This window comes from Psittacula echo (genome assembly GCF_963264785.1).
Source record: "Psittacula echo genome assembly, chromosome: 5".
NCBI lineage: Eukaryota > Metazoa > Chordata > Aves > Psittaciformes > Psittacidae > Psittacula > Psittacula echo.
In genome coordinates this window covers 35,078,468-35,098,197 of record NC_137739.1, presented here as the reverse complement: position 1 = coordinate 35,098,197, position 19,730 = coordinate 35,078,468, and the positions used below count along the sequence as shown (strand labels likewise).

General features: G+C 43.9%; 1 protein-coding gene across 1 annotated transcript in view; it reads left to right on the top strand.

Annotated features, from left to right (window-relative positions):
• Positions 1–19,730, top strand: part of SERGEF (secretion regulating guanine nucleotide exchange factor) — a gene marked incomplete at its 5' end in the record, with an annotated part of 174,219 nt that overhangs the window by 38,488 nt on the left and 116,001 nt on the right. Inside the window, one exon of the mRNA XM_080617861.1 lies at positions 2,567–2,727. Coding sequence (XP_080473987.1) covers positions 2,567–2,727 — 161 coding nt within the window. The remainder of the gene's footprint in view (positions 1–2,566; positions 2,728–19,730) is intronic.

Here is a 19,730-nt window from a genome sequence, read left to right as displayed (position 1 = left end):
AAGAAGGAGAAAAAAAACAAAAAACTGACTGCCACTGCTGAACCCAGGACAGTGTTTTGCCTTCATCTTGCAGCTGGGGAGAGGCTGTAGACCTCTGCACTTCTCTCCTACTTTTCACAGGCCCTTGGCAGAAGGGAATGGAATTGCTCCGTTTGCATGGAACTTCTTCTGACAGCTTGTGATCAAGATGGTGGTCATGTCAGCTGCACACTGGTTTCTGCTGATCACTGGCAGGGTTGGGGAAAACTCTTAGTGAGTAACTAGTTAGATGTGTGTCAGGATTTTAGATTGCCTTCATGAAAGTCCAGACACCAGCAGCAGACAGAATTTGAGACAAGGTGGAGCAGTACGCTTATGTCATCATGCAAAGGATCATTTTTGTTATAGGAGTGGCTGGTCTTGCTCATGTCTGGGTCCAGACAGAGCATGAGATTTGGTTGGGGGAAGAATTTTTTTCCCCAAAAGCCAGACTTGAGAGAGGAACTTCTACTGCCCCTGGGTACAAGATAGTGCTATAGACTGCATATGGGGATCTTGAGCTGTATTATCAAATATATTGCTTGTCTTTCCAGAGGCCCTACAGGTTGCTGGTGGTTTTGTGCATAGCACGTGATGCTTTTGGCTTCTAAGAGTTGAAATGCTTTAGATAAACTATGGTCTGTGGGATCAATATAGCAATGTTGGGGTAGGGCTTGAGAGCCTGTGATATGTTAATGTTCTAACTAGATGTTACAAAAATTCTGTCTGGCTTTGAATTTCATAAAGTGCAGCTTCAGTTCCTGTAGTTGACACAAAATAAAGCAGCCAGGCTGTCCTTTTCCAGCCCACTGATAGGGTTCTGGCTATGTGCAGTAACCTGGTCTGATGTAAAAGCCTGAAGCTTAATCTCCATTTAAATTTGCTATGAAACTTACTGATGTAAGAGTCATCTTGGAGCATTTTTGCAGCTGCAGATGTTGTTAACAGAGGTCTATACAAATTGCAAAGTAAATATACTACCACCATCACGCATATGTTTTTTAAACTGCAAACTGTTTTCCTAATCCCTGTAAGGCATATTGATAGTTCTTGTAATGAAACTTGCTTTAATGCTTTAACAAAACAAAACGAAGCTCCTGGGTTGAAAGACCATACTTGTATCAAAAGTAGTATATGACTGGCTTCAACTTCTCCCTGAACTGCTAGGAAGCTCAAAGAAAGAAAGTCTTTGTGCCCTTGAGAGAAAAAGGCTAATTTTATCACTTAATTATTTTGGGGAAAGCATTATCAGTGAACTGAGAGGATGCATCTGAAAAACTTATACCACTTCTAGCAGGTTTCCAAGGAAAATGTATGTACTTCTTGGGTATTTAAATATAATAAATTAGAAGTTTCTAGTTTATTTACAGGTTACATTACCAGCTTAAATTCCACAAACCAGCTATGCCCACGTGTGTTGCCTTCAAGACAGTTTAACAGCACCCAAAGGAAAAGGGAGGTATTCAGGTTTCCAGAGGTTTGTGTTATGGCATATGTTGTCATCTTCGGGTGGCGTGACAGGTACCCCTGGCTCCTAACCCCTTTGTGGGATCTTTCTGTACTAACTGACAAGGGGAGAAGTATTTGTGCTTAGGCTGACTTGCTTGATGGTATTTTACTCAAATTCACATCATTTGGATTATGACTTGATGGCTTGAATTCAGTTCTGGAGAGGAGTTTGAGGCTTGGCTGAAATGTATATGTAACTTGAAGTCATTGCAGGTTTTCGTCTGGGCTGGAATGTGGGTTGCTGCTTCTAGTTAAAACTGAGTTGAGAACATACTGTTTATGCTGTGTATATATAACTTAACTGGAAGTCCAGAAGGGACAGCTTTTCATTACTTACCTGCAGAGATCTAGTTACTTTATTAAGAAAATAAAGCTGTCAGTATGATTCTATTTATCTATTTATTTTTTAATACTGGAAACCAAAGGTAAAAAGCATTGCTTTATGGATATTATCTGTACTGGAGAATGAATTTTTGGGTATCAGCACCCTTCAGCAGTGAACCTGGTATATGTAATATATGGAGAGAAGGGTGATCCATATACTGCTCTCCTGAGGGCTGTTACTCTGCTAGCAGTTGTGACAGAAGGTAACGTCTATCAGGAAAACATAAACTGTGTGTTAAATAAAGGACATGCGATGGATGTCTCTATGGCAAAGACTGGGAACAGAGAAGAACTTTTTATTATTCAGAATAAGCTGTTTTGTGTGTGCTTCTGTTAAGCTATGTCCTTTATATAACCAAAGTGTATATGTTGTGTACCGAATGTTCAGTTTATGCAGCTTTACTGATATGGTTTCATTTATAGCCCTGGCCACTCTACAGATGTTCTGCTGGAAAACAAGTTAGTGAAGTTTGAGTAGAAATAGACCATAATATGTTTTTACTTTCTCTTTCTTCTGTTCCCAGAAGCATGTTTTTCACTAGGTTTTTGAAGCTTGATAAGAAGCATCAAGAAGTATTGTTCTTGTTTTGAATCGATATCCAGATTTTCCAGGAACCTCCTGAATAAGTAATCTTGAAATGTGTTTTGTATTTAGAAACTGGTAAGGTGTTCACTTGGGGCAGAGCAGACTATGGACAACTTGGAAGGCACGCAGTGGTTCCTGATGAGCAGGAGGCTTGCACAGCATCTGAACAACGCTTGGAGTGGTTGTGTAACATCCCTGTTTCAGTGCCTTGCCTAAATGGAGCATCTCAGGTAAAAAAGAAAATCACTATTTTTTTCCCCAGGTGTTTTTTTTTTTTTTTTTTTTGTGTGTGTGCATTAAAATAATCAAAGCAACTTCCTCGTAGAACCTTTTCAGATGCAGCAGCATGAGCCCTCACTGCTTTTTCTGTAAGCTCAGTATGTTTCAGTTGTTTAAAATTTCTTAAAAGGCTTTTGCATTAAGAAACTGACTTTTTCCTTGTTGGATCCAGAGTTACCATTAGATGGAGATGCCAAGGTCTCTCAGATACCCATGTGTGCAGGAGGCAGTTGTACCTGCCATACAGCCTAACAGATGAGGTGGGACCCTGCCCAGCTGCAGCCATATTTTTGTCTATAGTCCTCTGTGACGGTTTAGCCTATGGCCTTTCCCTAGCTGATAAATAATGCCACATCTCAGCAGCAGGCTATATAAGCATATAATGAATATTTCTCTACCTTATAACATCCTTGAGTGGTATTTCAGGTTTTCATTTCAAATGGCTAACTTGATACAAAATGATTTATCCTCAAGCATAAAGATGATCAGAAAGAAAGTTACTCAAGTTTGCTGTAGTCTGACACAACATGCAACCTGTACTGCCTGCAAGCCATTTTCTTGGCATTTTATTGACTGAGAGGCATCATATTGCAAGTGGCCTGTTGGCAGGTGATGCGCAGGTCCCATCTGGGCAGATAACCAGTCAGAAGGTATGCATCTGCCTGTGGAGTAGCTAGTAGTCAGCTTCAGCAAGCCACTCAGCAGGCTTCAGCTGCTTCCTGGTAGTCTTCCATTCCTCTGCCCTTTCCCATCATCAGTGGGATGTGTGCACTCACAGATGTGAAGTAGAGCTTCAGAGTACAGGATGCTGCACTAATGAATAATTTGTTTAGTCAGTGGTGACTCCACTTGAGTCTCACAGAGCTTTCTTACTTTGAGATGTCTATCCCTGCTTTTGTCATTAGGTATCTTTAGAGAACACCATTGTTGAATCTGTTTCATGGTGGTTTTCATCTGTACTTTGGGCAGTGCCTCAAGTATGTGTTTTTGTTGTTTCTCATACAATACAAAGCCAAGGCAGTTGTAGCTTTTGCACAGAGGAGCTTACACTTGGCAGGCGAAGTGATCTGTGACGGTTAAGGGATACATTCAGATATCTTCCTTGAAAAGAAAGAGTCAACCAATCTCATCTTCATTCTGCTGCCCTCAGCGCTATTCCTCTTTATAGGCTTATGAGAGACCTGGTTTGAGTGATTAGCTATGGCAGTGTTCTGGAGCACGCATCATTCTTCACAGAGCTAACAGCATGAAGATGATTTAAGAAGAGTGTGATCAAGAGCTAGCATCATTTGTACCCTAAGAGGAGTTGTGTTGATGAGAAAAGGAAAAAGCAGATAAGAGCCTAAATTACTTCACTTCCAAATTACAAACTTAATGCCAGAGCTAAAATTTATACTTAAAAATGCATTAAATTGCAGTATGTGGGCTATGTAGAGTGTGAACTGTTTCTTGTTTACATACAAGCTATCCCTTTTTACATTTGTTGTCATATGGAGATGAGCTTTGATTTGAGAGCTGAATTAAAAGGAATACAGGAAATAAGAGCTCTTTCCCATGTTTACCTTGGATTAACAATTCCAATTTGCATGTTTAATGCAGAAAGCCATTTTAACAGTTCAGGATTGCAACTAACAATTTTTATCCATGGCCTATTTTTATAAATAACTTTAAATGATTCAACTGAACTTTTGGCAAAGTTGTGGTCTGCTGATTACCTCTGCCCTTCAGTTAATATTGCTAAAACCAAAATGGAGAAACTAATCTTAAGGGATAGAGGGCCCTATAAAAGGCACACTAGTTTACCTCAAGGACAGTGCAGTAGATTTAACCTCCTGTGCTGCTCCTTGTCTCCATGCTGATGGCTTACCTGCTTCTCCACCAAAGACCACAGATTCTCCTTTCTCTGTGCTGAAACAGATACTATATCTGTGCTGAAATTGATATGATACCTGTGTCTGTCTACCACTCCAAAACCTGATTTTTGAAGTGCTGTGGGTGACCATTGTGAGTTTGACTTCATCTGAAAAACTCGTTTGGAAACACTGACCTTGAGAAATATGAGCACTCTTTTTTCTTTCAACTGAAACGATAGAAAAGCCTAGTATCTAGTTTTAGATAATTATTTACTCATTTGGGTGGGTCCTGGCAGCTTTAAACAGTGTGTGGACATCAGGTTCCTAGAGTCTCATGTGTTTAAACTTTTTGAATTATGCAGCTGCAGGTCTATTTATTATTTTCTTCTCAGTGCATTGGTGCATAATCACCATGGAATAGGGTAAGGCACTGAAAAGAAACTTCAGGCTGTAGCAGAAGTCAGTTGTTCAAGACATTCTGCATGCAGTGCTCTTGTGTTGTGGGGTGTCCTTGACTGGACCTCTTCAGAATATCTGACTCATCTGCTGCCTGATGTGCATTCATATCCACTGCTCTTCAGATGAAAGGACAATTACAAATACAAATGTCCTGAAATACGATGAGCCTCTGTATTTAGCAAATGCTACAAAGACCTGGTTTAATGTTTCCTCCTCATCAAAATGCTTTTCCAGTCCATTTTATATTTTTGTTTTTAATAGCTATCGTTTTACTGTTTGTGGTATGTTTAGCATGTCATTCACGTTGCAGCGAACATTTGTTGCAGGAATACACAAGTCAGAGGTCACTGTGCAGTGCTGAATATTTATTGCTGAACTGGATGCAAGGAAAGGCTATAGTTGCAGCACTGCTCGCATGGAGTCATGTTTTCATCATATCCTTTCTTTAAGCAAGCTGTGCTAAAGTACAGTTTTCTGAAAAAGGATCTCTGAAATTTCAGTTGAGAAATGAAAAAAAAATCTTTCATATGGTCACCTTTGGGTTTTCTTGGGCTTAATTCCTTCCTCAGTTTTACCATCTCCCAGCTGAAATCTTGATGGTGCATGTAGGGACCACTTGTTTCAGGGAATGAAAGTAACTGATGGCCTTGTGACAACCTGTACCTGCTATCTTTATCCTTATCCTGATCCCCAGTTCCAGTGTGTACGTTTGTCCCAGTGTGTATATTCATCCTGTACAATACAGATTGGTTTGGATCCTCCTTATTGTTCCTTCTTTCAGGGAATGCTATCGTATAAATAACACGTTTGTCGTTGCCCTTTGCAGTCACAGTTTAGGGTGACAGTTGCAGCAATGTGTCATTTCAAGTATTTAAGCAATAGCTTTGTTTTTAGCTTATTCTTGTGTTTTTTCCCCTTTTTTCCCCATTCATGTTGTGAAATACTTACAAGACAAACCTAAGATATCTGCTATGATGATTAATTGATTGATTATTATATGGCCGATAGGTAAAGGTATATAAGCATCATTATTACCTTAACATATAGACATAATTCTATTGAAAATGGAACCTTTTGGTTTACAAAAATTGACAAGTTTTTTTTGTATTCTTTTGATTTCTCAGGGAAAATTGTTAGACTTTTTTGTAAGTAAAGCTGTAGTTGAGGCTTTAAAGGGTATTAAAAGATATAACCTGATAGTATTACACGTACCTTATCTCCGTGCTCTGTGTATGGCTTTTGTATACTCAGTTGTCTGACTGGGTACTGTAAGTATCTGTGGCTATGTTCTTTATTTTGAATTGTCAAAACAAGAGTTTAATATTTTTGTGTGAGAGAAGCAACAAATTGAACTTTTCTAAGCCAGAGTTTACTGCTCGGAGTTTGAGAATGTATGTGTAGTAATTGATCCAGTAAGCTGCTTGAAAGAAACCATTTTGGGTGTTAGGGAAGGAGGTAAATGCACAAAAGTCTCTCTAGCTTTGTAAGCTCAGTACCTTTTAGATAATCCAAGGATATAGTTTAATAGAAATGGTGGTGTGAAAAACTAAGTTTCAGTAAACTCTTCCTTGTTCTCTGATTTGCCAGCTTGCCTCAAAACCCATAACTGTGCCACAGAAACAGATGTGGGCCCTGGAAAGACTCAGAGTAAAAGGTGGTTCTTACTTTGCAATACTTAATGAAAACAAGCAGGGCATGGGAGTGGAAATAGAGAAATGATATGACTTCAAGTGAAACACCAAGTCTGCTGCAAAGTTGAGAAGAGAACCTGGGTGCTACATATTTAAATCCAGCTGATGTCACTAGAAGGGAGAGTTAGTTGAAATCTGTGTGTTCTAGACAGGTCAGATTATTATTTGTGTTATATTTCAGTTAGAGTGTGTTGCTTTCCCTAGTTGGTTGTTTAATGCTGTTAAATCTGTCTAGTGGTCCTTCACAAGGAGATGCTTCCATAGAATCATAGAATAGTTAGGGTTGGAAAGGACCTTAAGATCATCAAGTTCCAATCCCCCCTGCCATGGGCAGGGACACCTCACACTAAACCATGTCACCCAAGGCTCTGTCCAACCTGGCCTTGAACACCGCCAGGGACAGATCATTCACAACTTCCCTGGGCATCCCATTCCAGTGCCTCACAACCCTTACAGTAAAGAACTTCTTCCTTATATCCAATCTAAACTAAGGTAAAGGCCAAATCATCTTTTATTTTGGGTTTGTGAGGTCCATTAAGTAATGGATCTCCATTTGTGAGATCAATTAAGTAAATTAATCTCTTTCTTAAGTTGAAGTGGAGTTTCTCACTTCATAAGCAAGTAGTGCAGTGTTGGTTTTCTGATTTTTTTAAATTTTTTTTTTTTTTTTTTGGTCATGAATTCGTATCTTTTAAAAGTTGGTCTTGATCTGTGTCTTTGAGAAATGGCAGTGCTGAAGTTTCCTTGATTGGTGCATGTTGGTTTTGTTATGTTTTTTACAGATGCAATGATAAAAATGGTAATGTAGAGAAGGTCCTTTTAATATTCTTGCAAGAGTGGAAATCAAGTTCTTGGCTTCTCAATTCACTTTAAATGACAATGAAGAAAAATAAATGCCATGGAGAAATGGTTTCTGAGTAAATGATAAGTTGCAATTAAGGATGAAAATAGAGACCCAATTGTTGAAATTATCATTGAGGGAAAAAGTCCTGGACAGGATGTATTAAAAGAATGAAACTGCAGTCTGCATGCAAAGTACAGAAAGACTGTGTTAGATGAGTGTGTTTGTGTGATCTGCATGCCCTGTGTAGGAGAATAACACTGATCTTGGTAACACTGCAAGAAGACAGATAAATTTGCAGTTGTATCACAGGTATTCTGTATTATTGAGGAACTGGGATTTACTTACTAAGTTGGTTGTACTTGCTGTTCTTCTAGCAGGAAATTGAGAGCAGTAACAAACTGCTGAAATTCAAATGCAGTTTTTTGGCTAGGTAGCTGTCCCATTTATTCCTTCCTTTTCTCATCTCATTAATCCATGATCATGGCTTGTAAGTAATATCGTATAGCCTGGGTAGAGAGACATTTAACATTACGGCAAAGTAATTTCTGAAAGTTAGGAATACCAGTGTGTTAGGCAACAGAAGTTACTCTAGAAATATTAGTCTGCTCCATGAAAACTGTAAACCCAGTTGCAATTTTATCTCACTGGGTGAGAGGATGGAAAGCTTTGCTTTCCTACTCTTCTTGTGGTTATAAGGAGAGCCTAGGTTGCCAACTTTAGGCTTGTAATTTTTGGAAAGCAAAAAGGAGATGATATTGGTTCCTAGCACTGTGCTTACCATCACTCATACCAATTTCTCTGCAGCTGGCATTGCAGAAAGAGAGATGGGAAATCAAATTCACACAAAGTGAATGGCAAAGGAGAACTCCTTTGCATGCCAGAGAGCATATGCTGTGTGAGTATAAACTAGAGGTTTTCCAGTTACCACTTTTGCAGCTAAGGGTTGGTTTAAAAGGACCAAAATTGTTCTGCAGGGGTTGTACTGGAGCACTGAAGTGTCAGCCAGGGCTCAGGCTGCTTTGTTATCTGTATGAGAGACCATGAAGGGTTGATTTGCCTAGAGTCTGGGGTGAAGTCAGGAGTTGGAGATCCCACCCAGCATGTGATGACTGAGGTGTTATAAATGTGAGTGTGGGTGAAGCCTTAATCATCTTAATTTATAAATTAATTTTCCATTTGCTAGCATGTTGCAGCTAGAATTCCAAATTAATATCTCACTTGCAGATCTCGGAAAGTACAAGGGAAATGGAAAGAGAGTAAAACTACTGGCAGCAGTAGCTGTGGCTTGTTACAGGCGTGCATCAGCTGTCAGGAGTGCAGCCCTAACAATGAGACCAAACTGGCAGCTGTATTTAATGAGCCTATTAGTAGCAAAATGTCTAATCCGAGTTATCTTGTTTATAACTCTGTGATCTACATACGCTCATAATATATTCCTTAAATTAGAAGTACTGACTGTGTCCCATTCTTCTGTACGGATTGTTCTAACAGGGCACTGTGACTGCAACTTACTCTGAGCTCACTGGAATATTAACAAAACAAAAGGGTGAGGGGAGAGGGGAACTAGTCGAGAAGAAATAGATAATTTACCCTCATAGGAATTTGGTAGAACACTCTCCTTAATTGGTTACTTTTTTTTGTATTGGAAAAGTGACTTCATTAATTCTTCATTGCTTTTCTGTCTCCTTAAGAAGTGTCACTTCTGAGAAGTTATTCCTTAGTAAGTAGTATGCATTATATAGCTGGAAAATATGCTGGGCTACTGGGTAGTGTACTACAGATGAGTGAGGTGGGAGATATCTTAGTGGTTCCAGCTCAACCTTTTTATTGAATTGTTCAATTTACAAACTCATTTGTCAAAGTGGGGCCGTAAACCTACTAAGGTACTGCAGTTCCAGACAGTATACACGCTGCTTCTCCCCACTTTTAATGTAAGGATTTTGGATTTTGTTTGAACTTGGGTTATGCTTGTACTTCTAGGCTGATCATGGTGTTTGTTTTCAGATGTTTCCTGCTTTCACTTATCAATGAGTCATTTAAGCTGTGAGTTTTGCCAGTCTCTTAGCCTTTGTGCTTATGTTGTAAGTTATTTACTGTTTAATGAAAGATTCAGTAAAGAGAGAGACTCGTGTTTCTGCTGTGATGCTTACAGTTGTTGCTATACCGTGGCACAAAGCCAGTTTCAAAGACTGGTTTACTAGATAGCCTGCTAAATGACAGGTTGTCTTGCTAAATGACCTGCTTGTCCTCCTACCTGCTGGCTCCTCTCCTTTGCCTGTGGGCTGCCTCATCTCTAATCTAATCTGAAGTTGTCAAAGGCAGAAGCTACCTCTGAGCTCTGTGTGTTTTTTATGTATCACAGTATCACAGTATGCTAGAGATTGGAAGGGACCTCAAAAGATCATCTAGTCCAATCCCCCTGCCGGAGCAGGAACACCTAGATAAGGTTACACAGGAATGTGTCCAGGCGGGTTTTGAATGTCTCCAGAGAAGGAGACTCCACAACCCCCCTGGGCAGCCTGTTCCAGTGTTCTGTCACCCTCACTGAGAAGAAGTTTCTTCTCAAGTTTAAGTGGAACCTCTTGTGTTCCAGTTTATACCCATTACCCCTTGTCTTATCATAGTTTGCCATTGAGAAGAGCCTGGCTCCATCCTCATGACACTCCCCCTTTATATATTTATATACACTAATAAGGTCCCCCCGCAGTCTCCTCTTCTCCAAACTATAGAGACCCAGCTCCCTCAGCCTTTCCTCATAAGGGAGATGCTCCACTCCCTTAATCATCTTTGTCGCCCTGCGCTGGACTCTCTCCAGCAGGTCCCTGTCCTTCTTGAACTGAGGGGCCCAGAACTGGACACAATATTCCAGATGCGGTCTCACCAGGGCCGAGTAGAGGGGAAGGAGGACCTCTCTCGACCTACTGACCACCCCCCTTCTAATACACCCCAGGATGCCATTGGCCTTCTTGGCCACAAGGGCACAGTGTTGGCTCATGGTCATCCTGCTGTCCACTAGGACCCCCAGGTCCCTCTCCCCTACACTACTCTCTAACAGGTCGTTCCCCAACCTATACTGGAACCTGGGGTTGTTCCTGCCCAGATGCAGGACTCTACACTTTCCCTTGTTATATTTCATCAAGTTTCTCCCTGCCCAACTCTCCAGCCTGTCCAGGTCCCGCTGGATGGCAGCACAGCCTTCTGGCGTGTCAGCCACTCCTCCCAGCTTAGTGTCATCAGCAAACTTGCTGACAGTACACTCAATTCCCTCATCTAAATCATTGATGAATATATTAAATAATACTGGTCCCAATACTGACCCTTGAGGCACTCCACTAGATACAGGCCTCCAACTGGACTCCGCCCCATAGACTACAACTCTCTGGCTTCTGTCCTTCAGCCAGTTCACAGTCCACCTCACTACCTGATCATCCAGGCCACACTTCCTCAATTTAGCTATGAGGATGCTGTGGGAGACTGTGTCAAATGCTTTGCTGAAGTCAAGGTAGACCACATCCACCGCTCTGCCATCATCCATCCACAATGTTATTTCCTCATAAAAGGCTAGGAGGTTGGTCAAGCATGACTTCCCCTTGGTAAAGCCATGTTGACTGCCCCTCATAACCCTCTTATCCTTGACATGCCTTAAGATGGCATCAAGGATAAGGTGTTCCATCACTTTCCCAGGGATGGAGGTGAGGCTGACCGGTCTATAGTTACCCAGGTCCTCCTTCTTGCCCTTTTTGAAGACTGGAGTGACATTTGCTTTCCTCCAGTCCTCAGGCACCTCTCCCGTTTCCCAAGACTTGGTAAAGATGATGGAGAGTGGTCTAGCAATGACTTCCGCCAGTTCCCTCAGCACCCACGGGTGCATCCCATCTGGACCCATGGATTTATGGATGTCCAGATTGCTCAACTGGTCCCTAACCCATTCCTCATGGACTAAGGCAAACCGCTCCAGTGACCTGACTTCATCTGAGGTCTCAGGAGTACAGGGTTCTTCAGGACTGCCTCCGGCAGAGTAGACTGACACAAAGAAGGCATTCAATAACTCTGCCATCTCAGTATCTTCTGTCACCAGGGCACCCATCCCATTCACCAGTGGGCCAACCTTGCCTCTGGTGTTAGTTTTATCAGCTATGTATTTGAAAAAGCTCTTTCTGTTGTCCTTGACCCCTCTTGCCAGATTTAATTCTAAGGAGGCCTTAGCCATCCTAGCTGCCTTCCTACATCCTCTAGCAGCAGCCTTATATTCCTCCCGAGTGGCCAGCCCCTCCTTCCATGACCTATAAACTCTGCTCTTCCACTTGAGCATACCCAGCAGTTCCTTATTCAGCCACGCAGGTCTCCTGGCCCTCTTCCTTGACTTCCTACGTGTCGGGATGCTCAGCTCTTGAGCTTGGAATAAGCAATGTGGCCTAATGTAGCCTGTGCCTTTGCCCCAGCCCAAGCATTCAAACAACACAACTTGCTGGTGAAAAGAAAGGAGAAGAAAAAGTAAAAATAATGCACCTAATCCTGTGAGGACAAAAATGCTAAATTGTCTCCTGTTTTAAAACCTGCCCAAGAGTTTATTCTTAGTCTCCTGGCAGTTGATTGCTGAGGGGTCTGTAAACTCAGTGGGTATCACATGTAATCAGATACCAGCAAAAATTGCTTAAGATCTATGCTTCTGTAGCTGTTTCCTTCTTCCCACATTTTGCCACTTTAGCTCCTGTTTTCCCGTTCTTCCTTCTCTTCCTGGATGTAGTGCTAGTGTAAACAATCCCTTCACTGGTAAGGAGTTTTTACAATGTGTTTGTTTTTCCAGAACATTGTTTGGCATAGTGTTTGTGTTCTTATGTGATAAATTAACAAACATTAAAAATAGCCAGTTTTCTGACTGGTAATTGCTTTGGTGGAAATCCCTTCTGTCCAGCTTTTTTAAGTTGCCAAAGTTTACCTGCAGCCGCCACTGTTAGTTGATTTCAGACTTTGGAAGTGTAAACTCTTTCTTGAAAATCTGAGATTTAGGCTTATTTCTATAGAAAGTAAAAAAAAAAAAAAAAAAAAAAGGACCAGAGAAAGGCAGCCAGGCTCTGCTGTACCTCACAGGAGATTATTGGGGGAAGGGATGAAAGCCATCTAACAGGGAACAGATTTCAGCTACTTTAATCCACACAGAGATTATATGGTGTCTAACTGTCGTGGTTTAAGCCCCGGCTGTAAATTAGAACCACGCAGTCTACTTCCCCCCCCCCACTCCCCAGAGGGATGGGGAGGAGAATCGAAAGAATGTAACTCCCACGGGTTGAGATAAGAACAGTCCAGTAACTCAGGTATAACACAAATCACTACTGCTGCCACCAATAATAATAATGATAAGAGAAATAACAAGGGAAGAGAATATGATACCGCTCGCCGGAAAAGAGCCCGACCGAAAAGAGGACGTGCCCTTCCGGGTAGCTCCCAGTTACATCCCCGGGCATGACGTGCTGTGGTATGGAATACCTCTTTGGCTAGTTTGGGTCAGGCGTCCTGTCCCTGCTTCCTCCCGGCCCCTCCTCCTCCCTGGCAGAGCATGAGACTCACAAAGTCTTTGGTCAGTCTAAACATCACTGTTATCAGCTTTGTTCCGAGGCTGAAAGTCAAAAACACAGCGCTGCAACAGCTACTAAAAAGGAGAAAAACCGACTGCTACTGCTGAACCCAGGACAGTATCCACCCCTTATTCCATACCATTCACGTCATGCTCAGATCCCACATTTTCCATATACCCTCACTCTCATTTCAGTGCACTCTTATCTTAGTGCACGGACCAATTCCTATAAAGCTGCTGAGTCCATTCGGTCCATGATGTTGGGCTCCATCTCTTGGAACAGTCTTTCAGGGCAGGAGAGGCTGTGTGCAGTGTTGGATCGTTGTCTGCTGATGCTGATCGTTCCTTCACTGTAGAACTCATCCGGTTCTATCAAAGTTCATTCTCTGTTGGGATGATGGTCGGAGGGAAGTCAGGGCCAGTCGCTGGTGCCCTGCAGACTTCTAGTTGATGGCTATAGCAGGCAACAGCGTACAATTGAGTTCATTGTCTGTTTTCCCCTAAAATCAAATCCCCTTGAGGTACGCATCGGACTTCCCCATCTTCCCGCATTACCCACCAAGTATATCCAGGTCCCTGAGCAAAAGCAATCCCACGAGTGGGTTTGCCTTTACCTGAAGCAGGAATAACCCAGACTGTCTTCCCCAGCAAATTCTTCATGTGCACCACAGGAACTTTGTCCCCCTCTACAATATGTAAAAGTTCTGACTGTGCTGGGCCAGCCCTGTTGGCAGATCCTCTGGTGTTGACCAACCAGGTGGCCTTTGGTAAGTGTGTATCCCAATGCTTGAAAGTTCCCCCACCCATTGCTCTCAGTGTAGTTTTTAACAGCCCATTATACCGTTCGATTTTCCCAGAGGCTGGTGCATGGTAGGGGATGTGATATACCCACTCAATGCCATGCTCTTTGGCCCAAGTGTCTATAAGGTTATTCCGGAAATGAGTCCCATTGTCTGATTCAATTCTTTCTGGGGTGCCATGTCGCCACAAAATCTGTTTCTCAAGGCCCAGGATAGTGTTCTGGGCAGTGGCATGGGGCACAGCGTATGTTTCCAGCCATCCGGTGGTTGCTTCCACCATGGTAAGCACATGGCGCTTGCCGTGGCGGGTTGGTGGGAGTGTGATATAATCAATCTGCCAGGCCTCCCCATATTTATACTTCAGCCATCGTCCTCCATACCAAAGAGGCTTTAACCGTTTGGCTTGTTTAATTGCAGCACATGTTTCACACTCATGAATAACCTGGGCAATAGTGTCCATTGTTAAGTCCACCCCTTGATCACGGGCCCATCTGTATGTTGCATCTCTGCCCTGATGGCCTGAAGTGTCATGGGCCCACCGAGCCAAAAATAATTCACCTTTATGTTGCCAATCTAAGTCCATCTGAGCCACTTCAATCTTAGCAGCTTTATCCACTTGTTGGTTGTTCTGGTGTTCCTCAGTGGCCCGACTCTTGGGTACATGGGCGTCTACATGGCGTACCTTCACCACCAGGTTCTGCACCCGGGCAGCGATATCTTGCCACAGTGCAGCAGCCCAGATGGGTTTACCTCTGCGTTGCCAGTTGCTCTGCTTCCATTGCTGCAACCACCCCCACAGGGCATTTGCCACCATCCATGAGTCAGTATAGAGATAAAGTACTGGCCACTTTTCTCGTTCAGCAATGTCCAGGGCCAGCTGGATGGCTTTCACCTCGGCAAACTGACTCGATTCACCCTCCCCTTCAGCAGTTTCTGCAACTTGTCTTTGAGGACTCCATACAGCTGCCTTCCATCTCCGATGCTTTCCCACAATACGGCAGGACCCATCAGTAAACAAGGCATACTGCTTTTCACTTTCTGACAGTTTATTATATGGTGGGGCCTCTTCAGCACGCATCACCTCCTCCTCTGGTGACATTCCAAAATCTTTGCCCTCTGGCCAGTCCATGATGACTTCTAGAATGCCTGGACGACTGGGATTTCCTATTCAAGCTCGTTGTGTAATTAGTACAGCCCATTTACTCCATGTCGCATCGGTTGCATGATGTGTAGAGGAGACCCTGCCTTTGAACATCCAGCCCAGAACGGGCAACCGGGGTGCCAGGAGGAGCTGTGCTTCAGTGCCAATCACTTCCGAAGCAGCTCGAACCCCTTCATAGGCTGCCAGTATCTCTTTCTCAGTTGGGGTATAGCTGGCCTCAGATCCTTTGTATCCCCGACTCCAAAAGCCGAGGGGTCGACCTCGAGTCTCCCCTGGAGCTTTCTGCCAGAGGCTCCAGGTAGGACCATTCTCCCCGGCTGCGGTGTACAGTACATTTTTTACATCTGGCCCGTTCCGGACTGGTCCAAGGGCTACTGCATGAACTATCTCACGTTTAATTTGCTCAAAGGCTTGTTGTTGCTCAGGGCCCCATTTAAAATCGTTCTTCTTCCGGGTCACATGATAGAGAGGGCTTACAATCGAACTGTAATTTGGGATGTGCATTCTCCAGAACCCCACAGCACCCAAGAAAGCTTGTGTTTCTTTCTTATTAGTTGGTGGAGACATTGCTGTTATTTTGTTGATCACATCTGTAGGGATCTGGCGACGTCCATCTTGCCATTTTATTCCCAAAAATTGAATCTCCTGTGCAGGTCCCTTGACCTTACTCCGTTTTATGGCAAAACCAGCTTTCAGCAGGAGTTGGATTATTTCCCTCCCTTTCTCAAAGACTTCTTCCGCTGTATCACCCCACACAATAATGTCATCAATGTACTGCAGGTGTTCTGGAGCTTGCCCCTGTTCCAGTGCATTCTGGATCAGTCCATGGCAAATGGTAGGGCTGTGTTTCCACCCCTGGGGCAGTCGGTTCCAAGTGTACTGGACGCCCCTCCAAGTAAAAGCAAACTGTGGCCTACATTCTGCTGCCAAAGGAATTGAGAAGAATGCATTGGCAATATCAATCGTGGCATACCACTTGGCTGCCTTTGACTCCAGTTCATACTGAAGTTCTAGCATGTCCGGTACAGCAGCACTCAATGGTGGTGTGACTTCATTCAGGCCACGATAGTCTACTGTTAGTCTCCACTCTCCGTTAGACTTTCGCACTGGCCATATGGGGCTATTAAAGGGTGAGCGGGTCCTGCTGATCACTCCCTGACTCTCCAGACTACGGATCAGCTTATGGATGGGAATCAGGGAGTCTCGATTGGTGCGATACTGCCGCCGGTGCACTGTTGTGGTTGCGATTGGCACTTGTTGTTCTTCGACCTTCAGCAACCCCACAACAGAGGGATCCTCTGAGAGACCAGGCAAGGTGGACAGCTGCTCATTTTCCTCAGTCTCCAAAGCAGCAATACCAAAAGCCCATCGGTACCCTTTTGGGTCTTTGAAGTACCCTCTCCTGAGGTAATCTATGCCGAGGATGCATGGAGCCTCTGGACCAGTCACAATGGGGTGCTTTTGCCATTTCCTTCCAGTCAGGCTGATCTCAGCCTCCAGTACAGTCAACTCTTGGGATCCTCCTGTCACTCCAGAGATATAGATGGGTTCCACCCCTTGACAGCTTGACGGCATCAGGGTACACTGTGCACCGGTATCTACGAGAGCTTTATACTTCTGTGGGACTGATGTGCCAGGCCATCTGACCCACACAGTCCAGTAAATCCGATTATCCCCTACCTCCACCTGGCTGGAGGCAGGGTCCCTCTAACAGTCATCACAACGTTGGACACCTAAGTCATATTGAAAGGGATTATTCTTCGTTATCATAGGAGCTGGAGTAAAATCAGCTCTTCCGCTCCATCTGGGAACCTGCTCACCAGAGACTGAAGCCGCAGCTCTCATGGGATGATTAGTCTTGACCCTTGTTCCTATTTTCAATTCATGCACCCGTTCCTCCAAAGCTGAAGTAGGTTTTCCATCCCACTTCGTCATGTCTTCTCCATGATCCCGCAGGTAAAACCATAGGGTGGCCCGTGGTGTTTGCCTTCTATATCTTCTGTCTCGAACAATAGGACGTCTTTTGTTAACAGCTGAGACCTGTGTTGGTACACGTGAGGAGCTGGATAAATCAGATAGATCGTCCCTCAATTGTTTGACATCCTGGGACAGTTTTTCCACAGCTGAGATGATGGAAGGGGTGAGATTGTCTTCGAACTCTCGGAGTTTATGAATCATTTCATCCACTGTTGGTGTTACTATGTCACCCCAGGTTACTGTTGCCAATGAATGGGCATATGATGACGGTGCATTCCGTGTAAGTTTTCGCCACATGGGTCGTGTACATTCGACTTCATCTGGGTCTATGGGTATATCTCCGTTATTCGGTTTGATGTGATAAATCATCTCTACGATGGCTGATTCCCTCAGAGACTGGATGCCTTTGTCTAAAGTAGTCCACTTGGCCGAACGACTCGTAACATCGTCCTTGTATGGAAATCTTTCTTTCACAGCTGCCAAGAGCCGCCTCCAAAGACTGAGGGACTTTTTCTCTCTTGCAATTGCTTTGTCAATTCCCCCTTCTCTAGCAAGTGATCCCAGCTGCTTGGCTTCCGTACCTCCTAGTTTGTGACCATCGGCCCCATTGTCCCAGCATCGCAGCAACCAGGTGATGATGTGCTCCCCTGGTTGACGGGTAAAATCTTTTCACATATTCCGTAGCTCGGTTGAGGTCCGAGGTCGAGAAGTCACCTCTTCTTCTTCTTCGTCATGTGATGATGACTCCTGACCAGATGCTGTCCTGAGTGGTGAATACATTGTTTCTTCATCTCGCTTCACCCTTCTTGCCTCTTTTTTGCTCTTTCTCTTGCTTATGGGGGCAATCGATATTGGTACGAATTGGTCCTCTGGTTTAGCTGCAGTCATCACTGTGGTTTGAGTAGCAACAGTACTTGTTGCTGGGGGTGGTGTAGCTGCTGTGTTTGGAGCTGGGGTAGCTGCACTGTCTGTTGCAGTCGAAGTTTGAGTAGTGGCTGTACTTGTCGCTGGGGGTGGTGTAGCTGCTGTGCTCGGAGCTGGAGAAGCTTCGCTGTCTGTTGCTTCGCTCTCAGATCCAGGGACATTTTTTCCCTTTTGAAGGTGCTGGATAGCGTTGAACAAGGCCCGGTAGGCATAGGCCAAGCCCCAGCACGTTGACATGATTTGTCCCTCTCTGGTATGACCAGGATGACAGCACACCTCATTTAAGTGTTTTACTAATTCTTCTGGATTTTGCAGTTGTTCGGTGGTGAAGTTCCAAAGCACTGGAGGGGCCCACTGACCTAGATACTTGCCCATACTATCCCACACACCTTGCCACTCATGGCTGTCCAGCCTCGGGGAAAATCTCTCGGTCCCCCTATTTTGTCGTCTAACCCCAGACAAGACCCAAACCCGACTCTGCTTAACTCTTGAGATCAGACGTAATGGTTGTGGACAAAACACACTCTGTATGCATGCCAACATGGTGACCCCCATCACAATCAGCAAACAGGTCTCAACAATATTAAAAGGCCACTCAAAAATTTCAAAACTCTCAAACGATGCTGTAAACGGTCTGGGAGGGGCACTGGGAGGGTAAAAGAATGTCTCCTTCATAGGTTGACCACCCAGGAAGGAGAAAAAAGATGTATAGTTGCTAAGCATTTGTATTATATACCTCCCAAAGTATAAAGGTGGTGACCACACTGGGAACATAAGCCAGATCAGTTTCATGATCAATCCTTCTATTGTATTACAAGTCATTGCTACAAAATACAACGAGACAACAACCTTAGCCCAAGCCCCACACTTGAAAAACACCAACACAGCAAATACCGGCTCTAAGTAACCTACGGCATATTGAGACTGTGAGATCAAAAACAACAACTTTGAGAGCCAATAAATCAGCATTGTGACGAGTGACTATTAATCTAAAACACTGAATGCTTATCACAAATACGATTAGACACACTCCGGTCAGATCTGTCGTTATCTCAACCCTTCGGGCCCCACGTTGGGCGCCAAAAAGAACTGTCGTGGTTTAAGCCCCGGCTGTAAATTAGAACCACGCAGTCTACTTCCCCCCCCCCACTCCCCAGAGGGATGGGGAGGAGAATCGAAAGAATGTAACTCCCACGGGTTGAGATAAGAACAGTCCAGTAACTCAGGTATAACACAAATCACTACTGCTGCCACCAATAATAATAATGATAAGAGAAATAACAAGGGAAGAGAATATGATACCGCTCGCCGGAAAAGAGCCCGACCGAAAAGAGGACGTGCCCTTCCGGGTAGCTCCCAGTTACATCCCCGGGCATGACGTGCTGTGGTATGGAATACCTCTTTGGCTAGTTTGGGTCAGGCGTCCTGTCCCTGCTTCCTCCCGGCCCCTCCTCCTCCCTGGCAGAGCATGAGACTCACAAAGTCTTTGGTCAGTCTAAACATCACTGTTATCAGCTTTGTTCCGAGGCTGAAAGTCAAAAACACAGCGCTGCAACAGCTACTAAAAAGGAGAAAAACCGACTGCTACTGCTGAACCCAGGACACTAACATTTGATTAAGGGCTATGACAGGATACATCACTATGTGTATAACTGTGCAATTCCTTTAT